This window comes from Carassius auratus, chromosome 9 (genome assembly GCF_003368295.1).
Source record: "Carassius auratus strain Wakin chromosome 9, ASM336829v1, whole genome shotgun sequence".
Lineage (NCBI taxonomy): Eukaryota > Metazoa > Chordata > Actinopteri > Cypriniformes > Cyprinidae > Carassius > Carassius auratus.
This window is the reverse complement of record NC_039251.1, coordinates 12,132,424-12,144,444: the sequence shown is the minus strand read 5'-3', so window position 1 is coordinate 12,144,444 and position 12,021 is coordinate 12,132,424. Positions and strand designations below refer to the sequence as shown.

Sequence of the window (12,021 nt, the reverse complement as noted above, 5' to 3'; positions counted from 1 at the left end):
ATCAGAGTAACTAAAAAAAAAAAAAAAAAAATAATAATAATAATAAAAAATTATATATATATATAATATATATATATATATATATATATATATATATATATATATATATATATATATATATATATAATTATTATTAAATTGGAGAAAATGTTCACCAAAATATATAAAAAAACCTTTATTTCAGTTAGTTGCCAAAGCACCATTTCCCATTTTAATTTAGTTAAGCTAGTACTAAAACAACTAAAAAAAATCAATTTAAAAAATAAATAAAAACTATACAGACATGCATACAATTGAATAAGAACTATAACTGTATCTCAAAGATAAGTATAAAATTGCCATTTATTTTATAGATTTTGTAGTTTGCAGTTTTGTAAACTATTACCTTTAAAAATATTAATGTTTGTAAAAGTAATTCTTAATTTTATCCTTTTGATGGTAGTTTTTTTTTTTTGTATCACTGTAAAAAATAGTTTACTGCCACTTTTGATCAATTTAACACATACTTTAATGCATACTTGCTAAACAGAAGTTTTGATGTCATTACCTTGTAAACGGTGCCAAAGGCCCCAGCTCCCAGGATCTTCACCCTTTTCAGCTCGGTCTCTTTTAGAATGCGCAACTGGGCTTGATTTGGGGCCGCACCGCTGGGCGTCAGAGGCTCCACCAACTGAGACACACAAAGGAAGTAAGGGAGACACCGTCAGGGATGCTACAATCAATCTGTGCAATCGATGAACGTTCGGCCCTAACTCAAATAAACTGAAGAGCACAGATCATAGTGTATGAATTCCCTGTAATTTATTTATTCTTTCTGTGCCATTATGCAGCACATATCAGAGTTTGAGAGTTCAATCAATGCATAAAACCCCCTGGCGATAAAGGAACTATTGAAATGTGACGAGAGAGAGGGGGACAGAGATAAGAGGAAACAGCAAAGAGAGAAGATACAGGAAAGAAATGCAGAAAGAGAGAAGGTTAACCTGATAAAAATATGAACTGAGAGAGTGTGTAGGAGAGAGACTGGGAAGCGTAAGAGAGGATGAGAGATAGAGAGAGAGCGTAAATCAGCCGTTCTATCGACCCTTTGCGGCGTCCCCTGGCTCATCACAGCCGCCTGATTAAAAAACAATAGCACTTCTTCATTTAAATGGAATTGTAAATCAGGAGCCTGGACACAGAAGGCAGAGGAGAGCCAGGGGAGGATGAGCTGTGATCCGGGGAGCTGTCCGCTGCAGGCGGTGCTGAAACACAGATCAAGAACTGTCCGTGGTGCTGAAACCTTGGCAGCATTGTAGCGTTCCAATGTAATATGAATTTATAGTGATGAGAACAGCCTACTTTGGTGAAAATTGATATTTGGGACATTCAAGACCATATGGGTTATACATATTGATGTCCATTTTCACACACATGTGCTTCCTTAAGTGGCATGCGTGGGTCTGCTCCAGATTATTCTTTGGAGTGTCTGAGGAGAGCGTTATACTCTCCATTCAAAGCCTGAGGCCATACGGATATATGCATGCTTGAAGAGGAGGGGTCAGAACCCTCGGGCACAGGAACACAGGATCCTTGTGCAACCTGCACTCTTATGAACTCTCCACCCACACTGTGGTATGAAAAATAAACTAAGATATCAGGAGGATGGATAGAAAGAGAATGAGTAAATAAAAAGGAAAGACAGTAAACATTAAGAGGAAAAAATTAAGCCACAAGTGAGGCCAACATCACACTATCAAGGACAAAATTTTTCTTTAATGTTTATTTAATTTACATACTAAGTCACTTTAAAAAAAGGTCCAAAGAGATGCTATTATTCCAATATTAAAAATAAACTATGTAGAAGGTAGATAGATAGAAAGAGAAAGTGTAAATGAAAAGGAAAGACAGTGAGCATTAAGAGGGGAAAAAAGCCATAAGTGAAGCTATCAGCACATTAGCAAGGACACAATTTTTCATTAATGTCTATTTAATTAACACATACAATCACTTTTAAAAAGGTCCAAAGAAAGGATATTAAACTCAGCACTGGAATACATTTAGTTTGACTGTTCATGAGGTTCATAATAATCAAAGCAACAGTGAGGTAGTTTAAACTTTACCAGCACAGGTTCCTTTATCAACTTATGAAACACTAAATTTAATCAGGAAATGACCTGACTCATCTCCTTTTGCTGGTGGGTACTTCCTCTCAAAGAACCACTTTAAAAGAAATAGAGTGCCATGAGTCCCAGCTTGAAAAAAAAAAGTAAATAAAATAGGAAAAGAAGATGGACTGTGTCTAACCTCAGTCTCCAAGAAGCGTCTCAAGGCTCTCTTCTTCTTGATGCTCTTCCTCCTCACTGATATGGCAACACTCAGGCCCACGATGATCACCACAAACAATCCTCCAATAATCCCGGCCGCAATGAGGGGAGTCCTGAGGGAAACACATGGGAGAAAACAAACATTAACCATATGCAATAACAATAAAGTACTAGGTAATTGGTCCCATAACACATAATCCAGTGCTTCGTAATGTTAACATCAGACTTCCTTAAAATTAAACATGGGAATGTATAAATAAATACAAAAACATGAATTTATTTATGTAATTATTTACACTTCTGGTCAAACGTTTAATGGTTTTTAAATAAATACATTATGCTCACCAAGTCACAATATCCAGTGAAAATGGTAATATTATTGCAAGACCAGTATTTTAATATATTTTAAAATGTGTTTGTGTTGATTACAAGGCTGAATATTTAGCAGCCATTACTCCAGTCTTCAGTATTGCATGATTCTTCAAAACTCATTTAAATTACTCTAATAAACATTCAAATAGAAAACTGATATTTAAATGTTATAAATATTTCACAACATTATATATTTTTTACTGTATTTTAGATCAAATAAATGCAGCTTTGGTGAGACTTGGATCAAAAAACAAATATCATTAAAAAAAAAAATTGAACAGTGTATTTATTTATTTGTTTACTAAATTGAACATTTTCAGAAAAACTCAACAGATTTGTCTGTATAGTTAAGAGCCCCTGACATATACTATAGGAGAACAAAATAGAAGTACAGATCAGTAGAGAAAGCCATCAGAGAAGGGGGCTGAGAATTGGCAATATCCCACAAATGAGCAGGACCTGAACAAAGCCTTCCTCTCAGACAGAAGAGAGATATTTTGTTGGCTGTGCCTGCAAAAAGCCTTCCCAACTGCTATCATCTTGCATCAGCTCTCCCTGGGCTGTACTTTGAGCTTTTAGTTTGAATCACTATCAGAAAGTGTCCCCTTAGCATTAATGAAAGGCCTAATTCAGTTAGCATGGAAGAAGGCAGAAGTAAATCAGCACAGACTGCATACAATACATATCTCATGCTGTTCTATTACTGGCCTTTCATTAAGATCCAACTCTTCAGACTGCGACAACCCCATAAGCTTTACCTGTGCAGTCTGAACCGGAAACAGACTTTATAATAATAATAACAAACTCTTTATTACCTTTGTCACCACATTCAGTGTTATGGAAAAGAACCATCATGACAGAAATTCACACATTTATATACTGTAAGAAGCTAAAATTTGAGACCAAAAATGCATCACATAACTATAAGAGTAAATAACAACTATAATAATGATGATAATAATAATACTAATAATAACTATGTACCCGTTTGTAAGGAAATTAATTTCTCTATCCAATGCTGTCACATCACGTGATAAAAGACTGACTCAAAAGACTCGAGATGAACTAATCAATTTTCTCTCTGGCTCAGACAGCATATGTTTAGTTTATAGGGCTGTCACGTGATGAAGGAACGACTCAAACCCGAAGACTCAAAAGGTGAACTGATAAATTCTCTTTCCGGCTCAGACTGCATTGGTTAAGATTATAGGTTAAGTGATGAAGGAATGACTCAAACCCGGAGACTAAATAATGAATTAATCTGTTTCTTATAGTATTATAGTTTTGTATTGTTTGTAGTGTGATCAATGTTTGCGTAAGTACTAGATGTGTAAGGGAAGTAACATGTAACATTTTTATTACATTTTGCTAAAATGAACTGTATAGAGCGAGCGAGAGAGAGAGAGAGAGAGAGAGAGAGAGAGAGAGAGAGAGAGAGAGACATCACATTAAATGTAAAAAAAAACTAAAATTTTATGCAGACACAGAATGTTTCTGACTGGCTGGAAAAGTGCAGACTGGCCTAATTTTTATTTTTATTTTTTGCTTGTGTGCTTTACAGAATAATAATTTCTCAAGGCACTTATTTCAGTGATATCTGACAGCTTGAAGAACATTTTTTATTCAGTAAAATAAATAACTTACAGCCCATTTAATATCTTAATTACAGCAGACTGGCAACAAGCCTGGGCTTAAAATTCATCTTGGGACGATTCTGTTTTATTCTATTCGGTTGTGCTTGTCCAGTTGCTTCCTGTGAGTATAGCTCTGTAAGGAAGGGTTTAGTGCCTTCAAATAAGGTGTTTGTGTTAGGTCGTCCCTTCTGTATAAACTAAGAACTGCAAGTTTGTAGAATGGAAATGAAATCCCACCCAATAAGGCGAGGACAGTGAAGCACTGCCCAGGCATGATGAGCGATAGACTGCTAGATTATCTCTGGGAGAGATGAGAATCTCTCCCGTTAATTCGATATTGATCTGCAGTCACAACACAAAGCTTATGAGCCATGGAGACCATAGCCGAGTGCGTACCATCACCCTCCAAAGCCTGTGCGAGTGTATAGATCCCACATGCGTGAGGGAGCTTCTCTCGCACTGACAATGAGCAGGCAATTATGTTGATGCTGCAATGCTGTCAGCACGTAGTGTGGCACTGCCGTATATTGCAGGGGAAGGAGGACAGGATGTCTGACATCTTGTTTTATGTAACCTGCCATGTCTTTTCCAAATGTGCAAGAGAGAGTCTGGATAGAAACACTTAGAATAGACTTTACAGAAAGCTTAAACTGGGATTTTGAAAGTCTGGTTGAGATTCTGATGTCCTAAACAAGATAAGACACAACCCACCCATCCCTCTTATGTGGAATTGTATTATATTAGAAGAAAAAGAATACATATATAATTGAATAATGTGATATAATATCTATCTATTAAACATATTATATATTCATAACATTTTAAATAAGATATAAACAACATACAGTACAACCATTAAAAAGGGTTTTTTTTTTCTTTTCTTTTTTTAATTAATACTTTTATTTAGCAAGGATGGATTATACAGATAAAGTGAAGACATTTAAAATGTATAATTCAAATAAACGGTAATAAATTAAAATTAATAAATAAGATTTGGAATTATTTCTTCAGTACCAAATCAGCTTATTAAAATGACTTCTGAAGGATCATGTGATACTAAAGTTGAAGCTGTGGCTGCTGAAATTTCAGCTATGCCTGCATATAATTAATTACATTTTAAAAAGTATCAGAGCAGAAAACAGTTATGAAAAACTGCAATAATATTTCAAAATATCATTGTATTTTTGTTAAATTTAATGCAGACTTTGCAAATATAAGAGACTTCTGAATGATAATGTATGTCGACAATGTTCAGTATGTCTTTTGTGAGAGTAAATAGTAGTAGTAAACTAATTATATATATATATATAATAAGAGGTCACAAAATGTCATTACTGAAAAGGGCGGCTGTTCACAGAGTACTGTATCAAAGCGTGATTACTCTTGATGCAATGACTCCAGCTTCCGTCCACTTCTTTGTGAAGCTCTCCATAAGTGTTGAATTGGCTTTGTTTGACAGTATTATCAAACTTACTGTCATCCCTGTTGCTTATGCAGCTTTTCTTACCCAATTTCTTATTCCCAGTCAACTTTGCAGTTAATATGCTTTGATACAGCACTATTTAATCAGCTTCCCCTTTCAGTATTGACCTTTTGTGACTTACCCTCTTTGTGGAGGGTGCAATGACCATCTTCTGGACCATTGCCATGACAGCAGTTTTCCCCATTATTGTGGTTTCAAAAAACACCCCCTCCCCACCCCACACCCACGGAATTTAAAGTGTAGGGATGGTAATGTAATGAGACTCTAATGTAAATATTCAAATATTTTGAGATACTGTATTTTTGACGTTCATGAGCTGTAAGAACTAATCATTAAAATTAAGAATTTTTTTATATATATGGACCATTTCATATAAACTATTAAGATATCATAAATTAAATATTCTTTCAATGTATGGTTAAATGGCATCATCGTTATCTGGCTATCACTCGCCTCTCACCTAGTCCACACTAGAGATGTTCATCTCTCTCTTGAGCTTGTTTGGTCACCAAGGATAGCACTGTGTTTTACCAGGATTACTCCCTGCAGATTTACTCTGATAGTCTGTCCAAACAAGCAGCATACACTTTTGTTCTATAACACACCATTAGGACAGGACAGAACTATGTGTATGTGTGTAAGAAAGAAATCGAATAGTCTTCATATAAAGCCCGGTTCACATTACAGCTTATTCTGGCCAAAAATCATCATTAGAAGTGTTCAATGAAGAACCTCTAAACAAGACTTAATATCCCAGTGGACAGAAACGTGTGTGCCCTGTCTGCAAGCATCTAAAGAGAGCCAATCAGACTGAAGCTTGTGAGAAGCTTTTGCCCTAGTTGGTTTCAATATGCATCAACTAGTCCATGAACCATTTGTGGCTGTGACGTCTGAGGTCAAGACAAATGATTTCTAGCTTCAGCTTCTCTGCCCTGCCGGGACTGTGTGTAACGTAATGGCAGATCTGAAACAGCAAACGCATTTGCTCTGAGCAGTTAATGGTATTTTGTTCCAGCTCTCCCATGAGAGCAAAAGAAAGTGATATCAATTTATCAAATATGCCATGAAGCAAATGTGTGCGCGCACAAACGCGCAGACCTCACAGCAGCACATTAATCACAGAACTGTGGCCTGGTCATTATATAACTTTCCTTTTCCCCATCTCACATTCTTGTGCTAAAGCAGAGCTGTATGTTGAAAGGCAGCTGGCGTTAAAACAATGAGCCGTGTGTGTTAATGATGTCATCAGCGCAGGAAAGAGCCAATCAGATGCAGCTGGGTTTGACAAAGCGAGAGCGTTGTACTGTACAATGAGAAAAAAAAAAACTATTCAGTGTGCTTTTCTCTTTCAGTATAACCATTTTTAAATGAAAACTTGACCAAAATCACAAATATGCCTTAAATTAAACATTAAATTAGCTATTAATTATTACAATTACAATTATTTCTATCAGTGCTTTTCTTTGCAACTTTTGAAAATTATAAATATAATAAAAAAAAAATTCTCCAGAGATTTCCAATGTAGTCTTGGACATTTGCTTGTGTATAAAAGCCTTGCAACTGAATTTCTGCTATGATATAACTGTGTGTGGTGTCAAGGATCTCCAGACACAGTGATTCTCTATTGATGCCAGTGTGACTAGAATCAAGTACTGGACATTGGGCAGAACACCAAAATAGATGCCATGAATAAATGATGGCTTAAGGGAGGCCAAGCGAGACAGAAAATAAAGATGAGAGAGAAACTGGTGCCAAGATTCTGACCTTCTGACAGTAGAAGTCACTGTGTGTGTAGTATATGAGTGTGTGTGTGTGTGTGTGTGTGTGAAATTAGTGCTGCTACAGGACATCATTGCTGTTCGAGTTTAAACTTTAAGTAAAATGATTATTTTATATTGAAAATGCCTTTTATTGGAGTTGCAGGTGAAACTACTCCTGGTTCTTTCCTGGTTATGCCCCTTTCTCTACCCAACAATTTTTTATTTTCTTTCTCTTATTGTCCTGTCCATTGTCCATGTTATAAGGTGAAAAACACTCAAATATGTATAAAAATGTGTACCTGTCCATCATGCCAATGCAGTCTTGCAGACGAGGTCCTGTGCACCTGAAACAATAAAGAATATGAATGAAAATAAAACATAAAGTAGGTAAACCTATAAGACAGCTACACACTCACACAACTACACACACACAGTATTTACTTAGCTATCTAAACGGGGTAATACTATATACCTCTCTTGTCTTTATATACAACTAATTATAAATTATTTAACTTAACTCTAACAGAAAACTTTTCTGAATTGTCTTTATTTAAAATAATAATAATAATAATTACTATTTATACTGTTTATACTGTAGATACAAATTTGTCCACAGCATATGCTTGGTACATACAGTACATACACAGATACACACATATATAGATAGAGATACATACAGTATATATATATATATATATATATATATATATATATATATATATATATATATATATATATATACACGTGTGTGTGTGTTTGTGTGTATTAAAATATTTAACATTTAAAAAAGATTGTTTGAAAATATTCTTAAATCATACAGCATCCAACAGCAAAAGTCTTCCTATTGAAGTTTAAATCAGAGATGCCATTTACATCAAAGTCCTCCATCTAAACCCTCTCATAATCGCAATGACGAATAAAGATTTTCAATCTAATCGAATGACCATCTTTAGGCAACTTAAAGATCAAATAAAAAACACATTAAAATCATCTCAGTCCTCCTTAATTTTATATTGCCACAATTCATTACAGATCTCTCAATGCTAGACCTATTTTAATAACCACGTCTCTTCTGTCTTTCCCTAGACGTCTGAGTTCCTGCCCTTCCATCCTGATGCTCACAGGTTTGTCGGTTTGTCAGCCCACTGATAGCGTTTCAAAGCTTAACGTCACTAATCGTCCCCGGCTGACAGAGATCCCAGATACAACAGTCAGCAGTTGAGGGCTTTCATGTGACACAGGAGGCAGAAAAGTGAATCCGCGACTCAGTGTGAAGATTCCTTGAGCTGGTAATGTTTTTCTGCAGGAAATCTGAGCCATCTCTCATGTAACCCCAAGGGGGTGAGGTTAAGTTGCCAGGTGCCCAGCCGGATAAATTCGGAGAGCTTGATGGGTATCATTTAGAGTAAAGTTGGGTGGCAGAGACGCAGCAAGGGCAAACTCCTTCCTCTAAAATTAATGATGCTTTATGCACAGCCAGCTCCGAGGACACAAGTGCTCTAAAAAGGGTCAGTGCACTGACAAATAGGCTATCTGAACTTCCTGAGGCTAGAACTGATGTGGCAAACAAGCACAGGAAGTAGCTGGACTGCTACAGATATATTTCCCACGCACACACTCACAAATTGCAAACATTTAACAAACACTTTTATACCCCTGGGTACAGTTGACATGGCAGGGGTGACACTCATTGTTGGCCTCAGCATATTTGAAGATGAAGCTGTTTGCTCCCTGTAGGCCATCAGGGCATTTCTCCACACAGTTGGGTCCGTCTTTAAAGTGAAGACATTTAACACAGTGATCAGGACCCTGCAAGAGAGAAAGAGAAAGAGGAGAAAAGAGACACATAAAATACCAGCAACTACGGATAATAACCATCCCTCACCACACACACAATGACCATAACAATCAGCCGGCACAGGATTTATAGTGGTAATATGGAAAGAGGAGGCCGAAGAGAGGGAATTGTTAGCTGGGATATCAATATGAGCACCCTTAGAGTCATCCAAGAACCTCATCAACCAGAAAGACAAATAACGCTTCCTGGACAAAAGGAAGAGATACTCCGTATTGTTCTATTACCACACAGAGCACCCACAAACCTTGAGGAACATCTGTATGCTTAGTGTATCTGTCTGTGCTCATTGAGACCAAGGCAGATATGTGTTTCTTTATGAGCCAATCTATTGTGAGAGATGAATAAATGCCTTGCAGCAATTACAGCTGCTCTTCATTTCACGCTGTAAACCGCCTCTGATGCAATAAAGCGGCAGACGGCACCCAGACGCGGCCGTGAGAGACCGGCAGAACACAACAGACACCGCTTCAGGTCCACCAACCCACAGTTTTCAGTATTCAATTCATTCAAGCAGTATTAAAAGGCATACACTACTACATTTTTGGTGTCAGTTTTGGATTTTTTAAAGATATGAATGCATACATTTGTAAACAAGAATTAAAGTGCATTTATTATGTTACAAAGGACTTCTATTTAAATAAATTCTTTTTTTAATTGCATAAAATTTATTACATATTATATTCATATAAATTGTAATCATATTTCACAATATTAGTGTTTTTACTATATATGAATGTGTGTGTGTGTGTGTATGTGTGTGTGTGTATATATATATATATATACATATATACATATATACGTAAATACACACACACACACACACACACACACACACACATATATATATATATATATATATATATATATATATATATATATATATATATATATATATATATATATAAAGCCTGCTGGGCATAGGTGTCCATATAAGGTGTCCTTGTTACAGTTTAATACATTTAAGTACCGAGTAATATCACTTAACAACATGTATTTACTATAGGGTTAAGTTTAGGATTAGGGTTAAGTTTAAGGTTATTGCATGCAATTATGCATAAATTTGTGCTAATACTTTAGTAATTACATGGAACATGTAAAAAGGACACTTTAAAATAAAGTGTCACCAGTAAAAAAAATATATATTTTTTTTTAATTAACAACCAATAATAGTAAATACTTAAAAACACTGATCCTGAACAATATGTTCACTGTAAGACAGTATATCTTACAAAATATCTTCTTTTAAAAAAGTCATACATATTTGGAACAACATAAGATGTTATTTTTGGGAGAACTATCTTCATTTCTCTTCCACAATCTACTATTGCTATTAACTGGCTAAAAACAAAACAAATGAATAAACATTCAACAACAACTAGGGCAAATCTCTGATGACTAGCATGCTGCTCTATTCAGCAATGCATTATTCATTTTAGATATTAATAAATCTATTGCATTTATTCTACCTTCAAGTCTTATCAAAATGATTGTACTTATGAGAATAGCATGCATGAACATCACCAGAATGTCGTAATTACCAGTGGGGAAACTCTGGATATTCAGTGAGTTTGGGGGCATGTTAATTAAAGAATCCTGGCGGAAGCAAATTAGTGTTGGTCATAATTAAGTTTAAATTGCGGATGTTGACAGAACAATTTGGTTTGCATGCACTGCCCGTTGCTTTAAAGCTTCCCAAAAAATACTACTCATTTAGCTGGTTTGTGAGAACAGGCTTAGCTATAGAACTACATTTCCCATCACTCTCTGAGGGAGCACAAGAAAATAAAACACATAAAGCATTAATCAAACACCTAATGTGCATCATTTTGTTACATTAGCTCTGAAAAAAAGTGCTGTACTTCCTCGTAACTACAAATAATTAGGAAAGAAATACAACGGCCCAGCATGTGAATTTGATTCTGACATTGAGAGTTCCAAAATCATGTGTAGCGTGGCACATAGATAAAGGTGGATGAGAAACTCCTCCAAGGCGAGGTTAGCTAGAAAGCATAATCACTTTCTCTGTTAATTGGGCTGCTTCTCCAGACACCTGCTGCACACAAATCTCCATTTCCTCTCCACGCACAAAACACTGTTTGGTAGCGTTGTTTAATTATGCTTTTGTGAAACAGATGTCGCTGATTGTTTCACAGGTAGATTAGAACACTCAGCAGTTAATCTGTGCTAATAACAACAAACATTTGAACAGTTTAGCTAAGCCTGGCCTACACCTGAGAGGCCTATGGTTGTGTACGTATGTGTGTTAAAAGTCTGTATATATATATATATATCATTTGCAATTCTCAAAAACACTTTACTGTAATGTAGTTAGATTACATATGACACTTTTTACATTACTGTAATGACAACTGTAAAAACATTTGCTTAACTGTCATTAAAACAAAATATATAATAATAAAAATATATAATAATACACACACATATTATATTATATTGGTTGGCTGGTGGCACATTGACTGAACCACTTCAGAAATTAATAGATAACAGGCTGTGATCTGTATGTGAATCTGCATGAAAGAGAGAATTTGTCATTAAAATTTCTAGACACAGGCCAAATAAATAAATAAATAAGATTCTGGACACGTCC

General features: G+C 35.5%; 1 protein-coding gene across 3 annotated transcripts in view; it reads right to left on the bottom strand.

Annotated features, from left to right (window-relative positions):
- The window catches only part of erbb4b (erb-b2 receptor tyrosine kinase 4b), a 287,765-nt gene that overhangs the window by 41,301 nt on the left and 234,443 nt on the right, over positions 1-12,021 (bottom strand). For all 3 annotated transcript variants that reach the window (XM_026271454.1, XM_026271455.1, XM_026271456.1), the window contains 4 exons: positions 9,210-9,364; positions 7,855-7,899; positions 2,287-2,419; positions 548-670 (listed from right to left, as the gene is read on the bottom strand). In XM_026271454.1, the coding sequence (XP_026127239.1) occupies positions 548-670; positions 2,287-2,419; positions 7,855-7,899; positions 9,210-9,364 (456 nt within the window). The remainder of the gene's footprint in view (positions 1-547; positions 671-2,286; positions 2,420-7,854; positions 7,900-9,209; positions 9,365-12,021) is intronic.